The following is a 16,445-nucleotide window of genomic DNA, read 5'->3' as shown; positions in this document are numbered from 1 at the left end:
AAATAATCAAACCAAAGTTTGAAGTGAACGGTGGCGCGCGCGCGTGTGTGTGTGTGTGTGTGTGTGTGTGTGTGTGTGTGTGTGTCACTGGCGCCTATTCAATAGAGCCAAGTGGAGCAATGGCTCCCCCTATTTGCCAGTCGGGGGAGCCCGGCTCCCCCTCCCTGCATGCTTTTATTTATTCACGATCATATAATCACAAAATGTGATTAAGAAGAAGAACGTCAGAAATTCGCCTTGTTTGACCCTTTGAAGCACCCATAGCATGGCTTCTAAGTTCTAAACCAATCACAGCGAATGGGGGTATAGGGAGGTATAGGTCTACTCAGAGTTGTAGAAGAGAGAGTTACGTCACTTACGTCGACTCCCATAGTAAGCGTGGAAAGCCTATTTACTCTATGGTGGGAAGCTAACTTAGCCTAGCTTACTGGAGCCTGTTCTCATTCTTAGCGAGCCTCTGCCCCGTCCGCCCCCATTCATTTTGTCACTCGCTGGTAAGTAGACTAAATTACGTCTTTTTCACTCTTTTAATAATGTTTTCTACCTTAGCGAGGCCCGTGAATGCGTTACAATGGTGAAAAAGACGTGATTTGGTCTACTTCCAGCGATTTTAAATGCCTCGGCTAGAATGGGGGCGGACGGGGCAGAGGCTCGCTAGGAATGAGAACGGCTCCATGCGAAGCCACTTCCGGTCTGCGGCGAGTTCAAAGCGTGACGCCACTCTCTTATATATCGCTCTGGGTCTACTGTGTTATATGCCAAGCCTGTGCCTTTAAGGGGGCGGGCTTAGGAGCAGTACGGGATGACGTTGACGCTGTGTTTTGAGACCGGCGCGGAAGTGAATGTGCGGTGTGATGCTGGGGAGAATATATTAGTGAGAAGTTAAGTTAATACAAGTGGATTAATAGTGAAAACATGACGTTTATGCTGTATGTTCCTGCCTGGCCCTGGAAGTAATAAATCATCGTTATCTACACAGAAGTTGTATGGACTATTTGAATAAGTTACCACATGACACGAGCCAAGTTATTGCTACAAACAGTGGAAAAGGTAACAACTGGTTTCTCAACCAATCAGTGTCTGAACCTCGGCTGACAGAGCGCTGCACAACAACAAACATGGCATGCATGGCTTTATCTAAATAACAGAATGAAACAGTTGTTTCACAGTGGAATATGCTACCTGGGGTTAACTACAGACATCCATAGGACATGTGGATAGCTTTTACATTTACCATACGTGAACTAAACTTTTTGACGCTGTTCAAAGAAGCTGGATGACATGGCACGTTGTGTTGTGTGCCTCCAAGGAACTTTCTTCTGGGCACCTCAATATAAAATTGGATATTTTCTTGTCATTTTCTCAAGGTAAGACATGGCTTTATTTAACTAACTGTTCACTGTGGAGCCTCTTCTCTCCTCCTCCGTGTGTGTGTGTGTGTGTGTGTGTGTGTGTGTGTGTGTGTGTGTGTGTGTGTGTGTGTGTGTGTGTGTGTGTGTGTGTGTGTGTGTGTGAGTGAGTGAGTGAGTGAGTGAGTGCGTGCGTGTGATGAGATGCTTGCTTGCTTGTAAATATTGGTAGCTGCTGGTTGCAGATCTGTGGTCATGGTTGTGGACTTGTGGTCAGTGTGGTTGTGTTGTGTTGTGTGTTGGCTTGTTGGGTGCCCCGCGGACCGCAGGGCCGACTTTAGAACCGCAAATATCCGATTTTTCGCGGCGCCGCTTTGCGGCGCCAAAAAAAAAAAAAAAGAATCCTGGATTTGTGCTCCCCCTAGTGGGGACAGAGTTAGGCGCCGGTGGTGTGTGTGTGTGTGTGTGTGTGTGTGTGTGTGTGTGGCCGAGTGTGTGTGGCTGTGTGTGTAGCAGTTCATTTCAGGGTTGCTTGTGTGAGTGCATGTGTGTGAGTGTGTGTGTGTGTGTACAGGCCCTACCAGTGGTCACCAGCGGTATTGCAGCAGCTCATGCTACGGACGAACTAACTAACAACCAGTAAGACTATATGGGACAGATCCATGTTGATGACATGAGTGTAGACATACTGTGTAGCGATTTGCGTGATTTTAGGGCAAAATCTGTAGGAGTAGTGTCCAAAAATGTGTCGCCAATCAGGGACCAGCATTCCTGTAGATGTCACCATCAACAGCCAATGAGGGACCAGCATTCTTGGTAACGTCACCATCAACAAGTGCGACCTGATATAAATAACAAGGCGTGCTCTGCTGGCGCACAAGTAGGCCATATGGCCATGAGTGCACAAGTCGCAAGTTGGCAACTCAACAGAGCGCAGGATAGTTATAGAGTGAATGCCTAAAGTGAATGGCACGGTGGGGGGCACGGTGGCGCAGTGGTTAGCGCTTCGCCTCACAGCTAGAAGGTCCTGGGTTCGATTCCCGCCGGGGGATGCTGTGGGTGCTGGGGGCGTGTTTCTCCCTCTGCGTCATCAGCGCCCACACCCTAGGTGGGGTCGGCGATAGGGCCTTTCTGTGTGGAGTTTGCATGTTCTCCCCGTATCTCCTAGATATGCGGGCATCGCTTGATTTCACAATCCCCGCACTTTTTCGCATAAAAGTATAGTCATGCTTCACCGTTCAATCACGTTCAGACACAAAACAGAAGCAAAACAATGATGCGCTGAGAAACACGTGGCTCCTCTCTCTCTGTGTGTGTGTGTGTGTGTGTGTGTGTGTGTGTGTGTGTGTGTGCCGTGCGATTGCGTGCACGCTGCACCGTGAGAACTGCAGGCAGACAGAGAGAGAGATGCAGGCATAATGTAGGCTATACGGTATGAGCGTTGGCCCTCGCCAACGTGACGCTAGAATAACACACTCTTCCTCGGTCCTCAAACTTCAAGAAACGACAAATTAAAGTTTATCCTACTTGTTTTGAGGTCTCCATTGTACTCCGTTTGAAACGTTGTGTCGTTGCCGTTCAAAGCAAACGAGCACCTCTCCAAAAAAAGTAGCACGCAGTATTCCATGGATGGATAGGAACAGCAATTGAATGCATAACATTTTAATCCCTTAAATCCCTTTAGAGAGAGCAAAACCACATAAATAAACCAGAGTTTTGCTTTAGCAGTGAGCTGTATCCTTAGCAATCGCATAGGCCATAGGGTAATTATTTTTGCCTTGATGTAGCCCATTAAGGTAATTAAATTGCAGATATTTGACAGAGGTTTGCTTTTTTGCCTTGAAAATAATGAAAGGCAGTCAAAAAAGTCTCTCAATTCACTCAAGGACCCTTAAATTCGTGTTTTGACTACTTTGATGACTACTTAGTGATGTTGTGAGCTTGTAGATTGTCTATTTCCAAATAGCCAGTGTACTGTATATTAAAGTGGTTTAATTAATAGTTATCAATTTTTATTATAATATGTATATATGTTACAGTATGTTCAAGAAACCAGTAAAAGTTGTCAAGGAGCACTCGTTTTGACGTTCACCACACACTAATCACCACCAGATGGCGACGTCAGCCACTGCTCTGCCATTCACCAGAGTGTATATAAGAGAGTTACGTCACGCTTTGAACTCGCCGCAGACCGGAAGTGTTTACTCTTTATTTACTAGCCTAGCCTAGCCTAGCCTAGCCTAGCCTAGCCTAGCCATTAGCTCCATTGTAGTCACTTGGACAGGGCGTTTAACGTGCGCTTGCCCAGGCCTTACGGCCTGGGCATAAATATAACGATTGCATTCACCACGGCTTCGTAACTCGCGCGGCGCTCCGCCGGCCGCGCGGCCCTGGCCCGCTCTTCGCGGCCACTCGCGCCTGCGGCGCTCGGGGGCGAAGAGCAGGACCAAGGTCCGCTGGCCTTCGCGCCGCTTGGGGCTTCGTGGACCCAGGGGGGCCTCGTAACTCGTTTGGGCTTCGTGGATACAGGGGGGCTTCGGTAGCCGCTCGCAGTGTCGTGGACAATAGAGCGGCGCACCGCCTGGAGTACGTTGTTGTGGCGACCGCTTGCTCCGCCCCGTGCCGCACCACAAGTGCTCCGCGTCTCGAATGTGCTGTTTCTCTAATATACTATGACATATATACTGTACATAGGCTATAAATATGTTTTTTAAGTTCCCGCATATTTCGCATAATTTCGCATTTAATCGCAACTTTCACAAGTTCCCGCATATTTCGCATAGTTTCGCATTGTCATCGCATAAATTCACACAAAAACCCAGCATAATTCACCGCATAATCAAGGATTTTTGCCCGCAAAATCAAGGATTTTAGCCCGCATAATCAAGGATTTTTGCCCGCGTTTTTCTGGAGGGTCTAATTGAAGGAAGCATGAGGTCAGTTCGTTGTCTCCCCAGGCGCGGCAGAGGGAGAGCAGAGCCCAGGATTACATAGACAATTGGCACTGGGTGAAAAATGGGTTGCAAAATCGCGGGATAAAAATTATAGATAAAAAAAATTAAAAAATAAATAAAGTGAATGGCAACTTGAGTGGCAAATCGAGTGGCAAAGTGAGTGGCAAAGTGATTTTAACGTTGTTTTATGTCGTTTAATGCAATCAGATAGGACCTTTCTGTTAAGGCCAGAAAGTCGTTTTTGCCATAACTTCCTGGTATGATGATGACACATGCATACCCTATTTTGTTTTTACTGTAAATGACTGTATGTGTGCAATTACCTTCTGAGCTGTGCTGAATTGGTCAACTTTTGCAGGGAACGAGGTTCAAATATATAAAACCCAGTTCTAGACCAGTGGTTCTCAACCTTTTCAGGCTGCAACCCCCCAAAATATTCATATTATTTGAACTGGGGACCCTGATAAACACTTTAGGTGAGTCATTCTAAGAGAAAATATGACCTAACCCCAAAGAAATTGATACGAAAGGTTTTTCAATGGATTCTGGTAGTATCGGATGTGCTAAATAACATAGTAAAAATCAAACCTCGGTTCGAAGTGAAGCGGTGAATCTTAGTATAGAATTGTCTGGAGAGCCGGTATGACAGCCGGTATAATAGGTTTTTAAAAAATATATAAAAAGTCCTGCTTGCTGGTATCTTAAGTACCATGCATTGTAGTACATAAACAACGCGGGGATACATAACGAACAGAGACGGAGAGTACTTTGATCCGGTCTCTCCGTAGCTCCGGACGTAATTGTCTCTGTCCGTAACGTTACGGACAACACTCAACCTAACGGATTAAAACCGATAAAAACGTACGTACACATGAAGTACCCGTTGCAAACTTTTGTCAACCGTGGGGGCAGTAGAGGGAGAAATGTTTCGTCTTTTTTTCTGGTATCCATTTCGTAGTAGGAGGAAGTAAAAAATAAATAAATCACAAACGCTGAACAGTGAACAAGCCGTTCAGGACGCAGACCTGTTGCCACTTGTACAACTGCAGTGCACACAGCAGCAGCGGAGGCAGAACGCAGAAGCAGCAAAGTGCCAGTGTCAGATCATGATACCATTTTAAATGATTATGATTGGTTTTAAAAGTTGTTCTACTTTATCCAAATAATAATATTAATAATAGGCATTTTCCGACGGCGACGGCGTGCAGGGACATCATCTATGGAGTGAAAATAGAGTACGATGCCATTGAAAGAACGCACAGCACGGCTGTAGGCTATTTACTTAATGCATGTAATCGCCGATGCCTATCAACATGTTTGCTCATTGGGAAGATGCATTTGGGTGCCATCTATTGGATACAGTATGTAATTGAACCGTACATAACACAGAGAACGGACGGAACTATGCATGTCGACGCAATTACCGTAAGTTCCTCCCCAACCCCAAACGTACACAAAATCATCCATCTGTAACTATAAATGGCCCTTTAGTTGTTTGTCAACTGCATCCCTCTATAATTATTTCAGTTTCTGTTATCTTTGTGGCCTACTACATTTTTCAACTTCTGCTAGATTTTCAATGTATTTACTCTTGTCTGCCTTAATGCTCCTTTTTACCATTCTGTTAGTATCTGTATATTCTTATTGTGCCTTTGCTTTTGCTCTTATGCGGCTATTTGTCATTGCTGCAATAGGTGAGACCTATTGCATGTACAAGACAGATAAAACCTGAAGGCCAAATTATCATGTGAAGCTTGACCAATCCTCAAAGTATCCATTCATCTGACCGGGAGGGACACTGCACACATATTCTGGACGTACAGGACAGATAAAACCTATTCATTCTGAACTGAAATGACCATATATGGACATGGGACACACATTTTGCTTTTTGAAAAAGCCTATTCATTCTGGACATATATTTTGCACGTACGGGACAGGAAAAACCTGTTCATTCTGGCCTGGAGTGACCATATGGACATGAGGTGACATACATTGTGTTTTTGAAAAACCCTGTTCATTCTGGACTGAGATCACCATATATGGTAATTAAACGGACATTCTGTTTTTGAAAAAGCCTGTTCATTCTGGACTAAAATGACCATATATGGGCGTGATACACACAAAGCCACTCATAGGAAGCGGTTTTCACCGCTTCAAAAATCAAACCTCGGTTCGAAGTGAAGCGGTGAATCTGAGTATAAAATTGTCTGGAGAGCCAAATTGTCATGTGAAGCTTGACTATATTAGGACTACTGAATATATTAGGACTACTACAGTAGTCCTAATATATTCAATGTGTTCTAGAGCTATGAACTCTGTATATACATTCGGTTCGAAGTGAAGTGGTGAACTTTTATTCTATGTGTTCTAGAGCTTCAGAATTCTGAATTCTGAATGAATGAATGATTTTATCTGGAGGGCTGGATTGTCATGTGAAGCTTGACCAATCCTCAAAGTATGGTCTCATTGGACATTTTTAATCATCCAATCATCAGACCGGGACGGACACTACACACATATTCTGGACGTATGGGACAGATAAAACCTGTTCATTCTGGACTGAAATGACCATATATGGACATGAGGGGACACACATGGGACACACATTTACGGACAGATACAACCTGTTCATTCTGGACTGAAATGACCATATATGGACATGAACAGGACACACAAAGCCACTCCTTGGAAGCGGCTTTCACCGCTTCAAAGATGTCCAATGAGACCATACTTTGAGGATTGGTCAAGCTTCACATGACAATTCGGCCCTCCAGCAGGACCTGTAGTACTGATGGTTTTATCTCCTAGCAGGACCTGTAGTACTGATTGTTTTATCTCCTACCAGGACCTGTACTGATGGTTTTATCTCCTACCTGGACCTCGACTTAGGGGCCAGGGACCTCCAGGGGTCCTTGAGGGGGTTCCAGGGGCCACCAGCATAATGATGGATAACTGGGAACCAAATAGGGTCTATGCAATATGCATACAACTCTTCATGTTTGTCTCTGGGCTGCAGCCCCACTTCCGGTTCTCGTCTGGAGCAATGATAGTGAACGTACATACAGTCACTTGACAATGTGTGTTGTGAGCTTGTAGATTGGCTATTCGATACACAAACAATACAAAATATAAATGAAGATGATATGAAACAAGCAAATCAAATAATGTAGTTTACACTATTTAATTTGCTACAATATGATGACTGTACATTCACTATCATTGCTCCATTTGGTTTCCATTTGTACATTCTCTGAGTTAAATTATCACTTAAATCTAGAAAATTTAAATAAAACTCTCTCTCTCTCTCTCTCTCTCTCTCTCTCTCCAGGCTATAGTGTATTACACAGAGAGTCTCAAACAGAATGATGTCCAGCTTCAACAGGCTGCCTGTCTGGCCCTTAAATGTCTGAAGGTACACACACACACGCACACACGCATGCACGCGCGCACACACACACACACACACACACACACACACACACACACACACACACACACACACACACACACACACACACACACACACACACACACACACACACACAAACTTGCACAAATAGACAGTTGTGTTTTACAAATATATTGGTATATATTGGCTAAAATGTGATTGTATCTAATATCGAAATTGTGTGTGTGTGTGTGTGTGTGTGTGTGTGTGTGTGTGTGTGTGTGTGTGTGTGTGTGTGTGTGTGTGTGTGTGTGTGTGTGTGTGTGTGTGTGTGTGTGTGTGTGTGTGTGTGTGTGTGCGCGCGCGTGCGTGCGTGACAGGCTACAGACAGCGTGGATCACATAGCAGAGCTGTGGCGTTCTACAGATGAGGATCTGAGAGGAGCAGCCAGAGAGACTGTTCTGTCCTTTGGTAAGACATCCGTCCGTCCGTCCGTCCTTCTGTTCATTCATTCATTCACTCACACACTCACTCACTCACTCACTCACTCACTCACTCACTCACTCACTCACATGGACTCATAATATGTACGTTCATCCATTCCTTGATTCATTCATCCATTCATTTACTGTAGAGATTAAGTCGTTTAACCAGTCAGTCAGTAGCATACTGTAGTTTAACTACTTATTCACTTATCCATCGGTCTGTCATATGTTTGTCTGTCTGTCTTTGTCTGTGTGTCTGTGTGTGTGTGTGTCTGTCTGTCTGTCTGTCTGTCTGTCTGTCTGTCTGTCTGTCTGTCTGTCTGTCTGTCTGTCTGTCTGTCTGTAGGTAAAAAGGGTTTCCAGGCGTTCCAGAGAATGGACCAGTTGTACGTTGAACTGCAGGAGGAGGCTTATCGCAACCAGCAAACTGAGATCACTATTCTATAGAACGCACTCACACTAGTTTATAGAACCTACACACTATTAGAACATACCCACTATTCTATTGAACTCTAGTTCATGAAATGGTGTCACCTGAAACTTGATGACTAACATGTCGATGAATGACTCATTCATTTCATTGTCATTGCCCTTTAAGGTGGCATCTCCTGTAGTAGGTCTACACCTACTGTAGGTCTACAAAGAAATGGTACCATATTTGAGCTTTAGTGAGGAGGACTGATTAAAGATAGGTTGAAAATGGGTGAAATACTCCATTAAGATATTTACAATATTTGTAATGAGTTGAAATGAGCGTGTATGTCGTTTATTCTATTGTATTGTGTCTATTGTTTAATCCCCACTAATCCTGAGCAAAAGGATCACAAACAATATTACATAAATAAATGTTTAATGTAATATTGTGTTAATTGAAGTTATGTTCTGTTTCAAGAGGGTGAAATAATGAAATATTCAGAGGACATTATGACATTTCTTCCATTGCTTCTTTAGATTTAAAGAGTCTAGAGCAGGGGTCTTCAAGTTTTTGGGCCAAGGACCGAAAATTGTGGGGGGAAAATTGTGGGGGGACCCCACAATATGTAGTGGGGTCCCCCCACTACATATTGTATCAAATTGTGTTGAAGATTAAACATTTTCATAGATTTCTGAGACAGCGTAGACTTGTTTGACAGCAATATCATCAGTGGTTGTTGGTTTAATGTGTATTTTTAGACATTGAACGACTTGAACCATCAATACTTAGTTTGCTTTTCATTTCACTCTACACCAAACCTCTGTGCCAAGAATAGCCGATCTACAAGCTCACAACGCCTCGCGCTGCGAGGCGTTGTGAGCTTGTAGATCGGCTATTCTTGGTTTAAGTTCCACACAGAATAGGGATATTAGGGTTCAAGTGGTTAATGTAGAAAAAATAAAGTTTCTATCACACAAAGATTTGGAGGACCCCCTGTAGTAACTCTGAGAACCCCATAGGGGTCCCGGACCCCCTGTTGAAGACCCCTGGTCTAGAGAAAGGGAAAACCATGTTGAGAGAGAAGGGACACAAGCAAAACATGGTGGGGGTCGGGTGGGATTTGAACCTCGGGATGGACCTTGCAACCACACACAGGGAGTATGTGGAGTGTGCCTGAGACGCCAGTTGTGTTTGTTTTGATATTTTCCGGCACTCTCTGGTGGAGAAAAGACAGAGTGACATACATCATGCTGTTGTATCATCATCATCCACACAGTGAGAAATACTGTCCCCTTCTGGCCATTAAGGTGAACTGCAGTTTAATTGTGGTTTCAGTTGATACAGTCCATAGAGGTAGGGTTTAACATGGTTACAGTATAACACCAGTTTAAAACCAAACGCACACATTCTGGGCCCTGGGTACAAGGGTTCACTCACATTTTGTGCTTTAACTATTGAAAAATAGCAGATATACAAGCTCGTGTAGATCTGCTATTTTTTTTTATCGTGAATAAGTCAGAATATTTCAAATCCTTTTTAGGTTTTTTGAAAAGCCTATGTTTCTATGTCAGTGGTGCTCAAACCTTTTCATGTCAAGGACCCCCAAAATGATATGTATTTGGCCACGGACCCCCATCTCAAAATATTTCATTCCAGGGACCCCCCCAGTAGCAAAATTTGAGTTACAAATGTTTGCTTAAAAAGTACATATATTCAAAGATTAGCACACATTTTCACGACTTTTTCAAAAATAGCAGATCTACAAGCTCGCAGCAATTAAGGCCCCTCCACGTTGGGCCCTAGTAACTAAGTCCCACTCCCCCCCCCCCCCCCCCCCCCTTTTGACGCCCCTGGAGGGAGGGAGGGAATAAGGAGTATGATGTCATGAAGGGAGAAAAGGAGATAGGTAGGAGGCACAGTATTTCAAAGAGGTTTTATTCACATGTGAAAGTGAACACTGTTAACTGTACCTAAAAGATAAACAAACGAAGATTTCATTTGTCTCAAGAAACAGATGTGACCTCATAGTGATCATAGAGTGGGGCAGTGTTTTGATTGGAAGTTGTCAAGTGTTTTTGTTTGTTTGTTTGTGTGTTTTTCACATTTTCAGTGATCAAACATTGATGGCTGAAAATTTATCCATGTATCACAACCTCTGGGGCCATTTATGTGTTCAATAATTATGAATCCATAATGTTTAGAAATATACATATTTATGACGGAAGCCTATTCCACAGTTCTACAGAGTGGCTACAGTATGTAACGTATTCACTATTTAGAGTTTGATATTGTACATAATTATAATTACTGCTGTTTTCTGCCTTTTATGTATTTGTAATAAAATAGGCTACAGTATCTATTTTGTGTGGCTGGTGAATTAATACTATAACTAGAAGCAATGCTCTTCCACACACAGGTCTCAGCCAGGGCAGGCATCCTGGGGGCGCTATAATAGGCCAATGTGAAAAGGGTGGCATGTGTTCTTCGCCAATCTTAAGACCTTTCACGGCAATCGGACACCGCATGCATGATTTGAGGCATTGCGTTCCAAAAAATGTTTTGCAAAAGTCTACCGGCTGGTGGCGCTATAACAGGACAATGTGAAAAGGGTGGCATTTGTTCCTTGACCTATGTGGGAATGTGTGTTATTTTGTGTTTTACTGAAGTAGTAGTTCACCCCCAAAATGACTTTTTGTCTATTGATTACTCACACCATGGAGACTTGAGTTCAATAATATTTATTTGTTTTTTGTTGCATTCCTAAGACAAAAAAAATGTATTTCAATAAATGCATTTGGGTCCCCATCTGGAATCAATGGGGGTACATTTACTATCATAACATTTTTGTCTTAGGAATGCAACAATTTAAAACAAATATTATTGAACTCAAGTCTCCATGGCGTGAGTACTGGTAATCAATAGAAAAAAAGTCATTTTGGGGGTGAACTACTTACTCCTTTAATGAATCAAAGTAAACTAGATCTAGATACAGATGTGATTCCAAGTTTATCAGTTAGGGGTTCCCAAAATCTTCAGCTCAGTCAAGACCCAAAGGATAAATTCCTCTATGACCCAAACGTAAAAAAAAAAAAGAAATGAATGAAACACTTAGAGCTTCACACCGATCTTTAATTCTGCCAATGGGAACAGAGCGGTTTATTGCCCTTTGTGGATATCTGCAAAATGGCAGAATAACAATGGACAGGCAGGATGTTAATAACCCTTCAACACCAGCACACCTTGACCCTGGCTGTGTCCTCATGCAAATCACATTGTTTTGCATGCTTCCTGAGGAACAAGCCAAGTCAAATAGGCCTACAGTAGGGCATTAACTATGGATCGACCGATTATAGAAACGGGCGATAATCGAACACGATATTCATAACATTTATTAATATCGAAAAAATTTCAATATCGAGAAAGAAAAGTTGAAAAAATTGATTTAAGGACTTTTTAATACCTCTAAAATGACAAATTAAACATTGTCCAAATTGTCAAATATATGGCAGAAATTGTGAAAATAGCAGATCTACATGCTCACAACGACTCGCGATCTGCTATTTTCAAAATAGAAAGCATTATTATTATTTCTTTTTAACTTCGACTTTCGACTTTCTCTGGTGGGAGTCGACTTGTGTAATGAAGTCGACTGAGTCGACTTGTCGACTTTTCCGTTAATGCCCTAGCCTACAGTACTGTAACCATTCTCAAGTCTGTTTTCAAGACCACATTTCTATGGTCTTATTATGATTACAATTATGATATCTATTATGATTGTAATTGTTCTGCTCTCAGCCATATAACTCCCAACCTGCCCTACTCCCAAGTTTAGTTCTATGAGGGCGGATTCTGTCAATGCTTTTCATTTAGTCTGAGCGTTTCGTGCACAAATCGTGCACTTTATGATAGAAGCATGACATTTGACACACAGTTAGAACATGTCATATGGAACATTTTTGGCTATAGGGCCATCGCAGATTTGTCTTGGGAAACTTGTGGGAGCCAATCAAAGTTGGGATCTCAATCTCATAGACTTTACTATACAGTAAAATAATACAAAAAATAAATATCCTTTAAGTAGCACGTGAGGGGTCAAAATAGAGTTTTTTCGGGATTCTGAATCCAATGCAAGCATTTGTTTTACACGAAAAACATTCCTTTCCGAAACACAGCCCCCACAAAACTGTGAAAAGTGATGACTCATCACTAAACCATAGTTTTATGGGGGCCGTTTTTAGCCCAAGGAATGTTTTTCATGCAAAACAAATTATTGGATACTCTCTCTGACCACCAAATTGGATTCGGAATCATGAAAAAACCCTAGTTTGACCCCTCACATGCTACTTAAAGCATATTTATTTTTGTATTATTTTACTGTATAGTAAAGTCTATGAGAGCCCATCTTTGATTGGCTCCCACAAGTTTCTCAAGACAAATCTGCGATGTCCCTATAGCCAAAATTTTTCCATATGGCATGTTCTAACTGTGGGCCAAATGTCATGCTTCTTTCATAAAGTGCACGATTCCATCAACATACTGCCCTAAATGCCCGGACTAATTGGGAATGGAGTGGTTTCTTGCCATTCACGGATTTCTGCAATTTTTCCTCAATCTAGTGTGAATGTGCGAGCAAAATTAGGATGGAATATGAAATATCGGACAGATCCGTCTTGATCACATGACTAGAGAGATACTGTGTGACGCTGTGTACCACTACAGGCCCTGGTGTGTGTGTGTGTGTGTGTGTGTGCGTGCGTGCGTGCGTGCGTGCGTGCGTGCGTGCGTGCGTGCGTGCGTGCGTGTGTGTCTGTGTGCGTGTGTGTGTGTAAGAGTATAATAACTGAGTCAATATTGATCTGAACACAATATACAGTAGGACTGGATTTGAAGACGGCCATGCAAATCTAGAAAATATCTGAATGACACACGGTGGTCATTTGTGAAATTGTGCACTTTAAAGGAGATGTATATTTTTCATGTGTGATGGTGTGATGGCAGGGAACCTGACTAAAGCGGGCACAAAACGGCAAACAGTCTGCACGGGTCCATAACATTATTAAGCGCAACTGGAGTTTACTTCATAGTGACCATGCCATGAAAGAAATTTTCCCTGCTTTACCCACTTTTGTTTCTAGGAGGGCCCCCACTTTGCAGTACAAACTAATGCGCAGTCATCTGTCACCTAAAACCTCTTGGCTTCAGAAACCAATCGGTAACTTTCCCTGTGGTCACTGTACTCACTGTGCCAATATTCCCAAAACAAATACATTCTCTGATGTGTTTTCCAATCACATATACAGAATTAATCATTTTGCAAACTGCAACACCTCTTTCATTGTCTACCGCCTCGAATGCCCTTGTGGGTGCTTCTACGTGGGGAGAACAAAACGTAAATTTAAAGACAGACTGGGAGAACACAAAACGGCTATTCGTACGAATAATCCCAATTACCCAATGGCTGTCCATTATCATGAAAAAGGACACGGTGGTCCCTCCTCCTTAAAAGCTATAGCTAAGCAATCCCCAATGACGGCAGAGGAGGCGATAGACTCAATAAGCTGCTCCAAAGAGAAACCTTTTGGATAGTTACTTTAAAAGCCACAGTATTCCCAGGGTTAAATGATGAGGTTGATTTCCTGCCGTTTCTCTGATCTGTTTATATATATATTTTTTTATTTTATTTTTTTCTGTTTTTTGTTTAGCTCATTTATTTACTTTACAATCATTGGGCCCAATGAAATATTTACTGTACTGTGCAAACAATGTTTTCTGTTTTGTTCCCAATATGTTATTTTAATTTTCATTCAATTGTAACTTCTTATTTGGTATTGGTCACTCCTTTGGTGTAGCCCTGTTGCTCAAATAAATTATATATTTTTTCACCAACGACGGAGTGCCTTGGAAATTCCTTCTCTGTAAGTCTGCAGTCTATACTGAACTGAGCAGTGCTTCATTGGAACCTTTTTTGTTCACAAAATCCCTGTATTTGCATATGAAAATAATTAAAGCTGGCTACAAAGCTCAGGTAAATGTGTCCTGCTCTGAAAGATTCACTCCACAGCTGCAACATCAGACTTTGAGTTTTCAAAAGGTGAGAGGTACTTTTAATTTAACCTTTTAGAGGCAGTTGGTTAGAAGACAATGTCCTTTTATATCAAAAGGAAGAATTTGAAGGAGAAATTGTTTTGAATGCTTCACTTATTTAACTTTGAGTAAATACTCTTGTAAATCAGATTTCAGTCAAATCTGAAAGTTTTATAAAATCTATTCGATAGATTTATCTTTCAACTTTTTAAGTTAATTTTATTAAAAAAATAGATTGAGGCTCCAATAATCAATATATTATTGATCTACAGCAGCACACCACAAAACCATTCTGTCACATACTTTAGCTTTTATTTGTCCACATACTGTATGTAAAGGATATGTTTTATTTTATTATCTATTTAATAAGTATTGATGTTTAAGTTATGACATTAAGGCCAGCTGCTAAATGCCTACTATGAATTGTAAAATTGTATGAATGAATCTCTGTGTTCACATGGTGATAACGGTTGTTGTTTATTTCCTCACAGAGAAACTATGGATTATAAATTACTTCTGATTGTCCTCCTCTCTGGTAAAACCATGGAATGTGTTGTTATTTCTTGGTGTTGCATGTTGTTTACTTTTAAGTGATTTGGTCATTTTAATTCAAACTTAACAATAGCTCTTTGCTAAACTACAATTCTTTGTTGCCTATAAGCAATATTGACATCAATTTGAACAGATTCAGATGGAAAACATGGCATTCTTGGGACTGCATTTTCAAGCACAAAACATGTTGTAGGGTTATATTCATGGCTTGCATCGTTTTGTGCAGAGCAAATGTTTGATATCAGAGCTAAACTAATGAATTGGGAAGAGAAAACAATGGAGTAAAGGTCTGTCCATACTCTCTCTGACCACCAAACCTTTCTTCTGAGAGTTCCGACTTTCCGACGTGCAGCTTTCTGAACTCTAATTCCGGGTAATGCTTTTCAGAAGTTGAGAGTGGCGTCATTTTGTAGTTGAACTGGAACTTTCCGACGAAATGCTTGTTGGTCGGTGACAGCATGGACAGGCCTTAAGATATATGATGGTGTTGTTGTTAGCACAGGAGGTGGAGGTTGTTGGATATGTATTACCAGAACACTTATTCAACATTTACACAATTGGGAAGACATGTTAACGTGTTAATTTTGACAGCAAATGTTGATGTAGTTTTAGTCATATTCGGTAGTCATTTGAATAACATTCCTATGAATTAATGAATATATGAATATATGAAATAAGACTGTTATTCCTATGAATATGAAGTCATATTTTAGAAACCTGGAATGTTTCAGTTTTAGTATAGTTTTAGTTTAATAAATATCATAAGATTATAGTCAAATAAATCTACAGTTGATTAAGTCAACTAAAATGTATTTTTTGTGGGCCTTGACGGTTTCATAATACCAGAATTATACTTAGCTCTGTGTGCCGAAAATATCCGCTCTACAAGCGACAGGTTTTCAGTTTAGATCGGCTATTTTTGGAGCGTGCCGAGCATAAAATGCAGAGCATAAAATTACAAATGAGTTGTCATAGTTTTACTGGATCTCTTCTACACTTGTCTCATTCTTAATTGTTGACGAAATTGTAGTATAGTTTTAGTCATGATTGCTTAGTTGTTATTTCGTTTGTGTCCCTGTTAAAGTGCAGTCGACAACATTTTCACCATAGTTTTAGTGATATGCAAAGATTACAACTGGACTAATCAACTCTGATGTCCTGTGTCAGTTATTTAATCCAGGGGTCTTCAACGTTTTCAGGCCAAGGACCCCTTAG

At 41.5% G+C, this 16,445-nt stretch overlaps 1 protein-coding gene across 1 annotated transcript in view; it reads left to right on the top strand.

Annotated features, from left to right (window-relative positions):
* ripor3 (RIPOR family member 3) overlaps positions 1-8,648 on the top strand; it is a 91,643-nt gene extending 82,995 nt beyond the window's left edge. Inside the window, exons 22-24 of the mRNA XM_080727996.1 lie at positions 7,635-7,718; positions 8,075-8,165; positions 8,526-8,648. Coding sequence (XP_080584122.1) covers positions 7,635-7,718; positions 8,075-8,165; positions 8,526-8,626 — 276 coding nt within the window. The 3' untranslated portion in view covers positions 8,627-8,648. The remainder of the gene's footprint in view (positions 1-7,634; positions 7,719-8,074; positions 8,166-8,525) is intronic.
* Positions 8,649-16,445: the final 7,797 nt, after the last annotated feature.

The sequence above is a fragment of the Nannobrachium achirus genome, assembly GCF_963921795.1.
Source record: "Nannobrachium achirus genome assembly, chromosome: 6".
Lineage (NCBI taxonomy): Eukaryota > Metazoa > Chordata > Actinopteri > Myctophiformes > Myctophidae > Nannobrachium > Nannobrachium achirus.
This window is presented reverse-complemented; position numbering and strand designations above follow the sequence as displayed.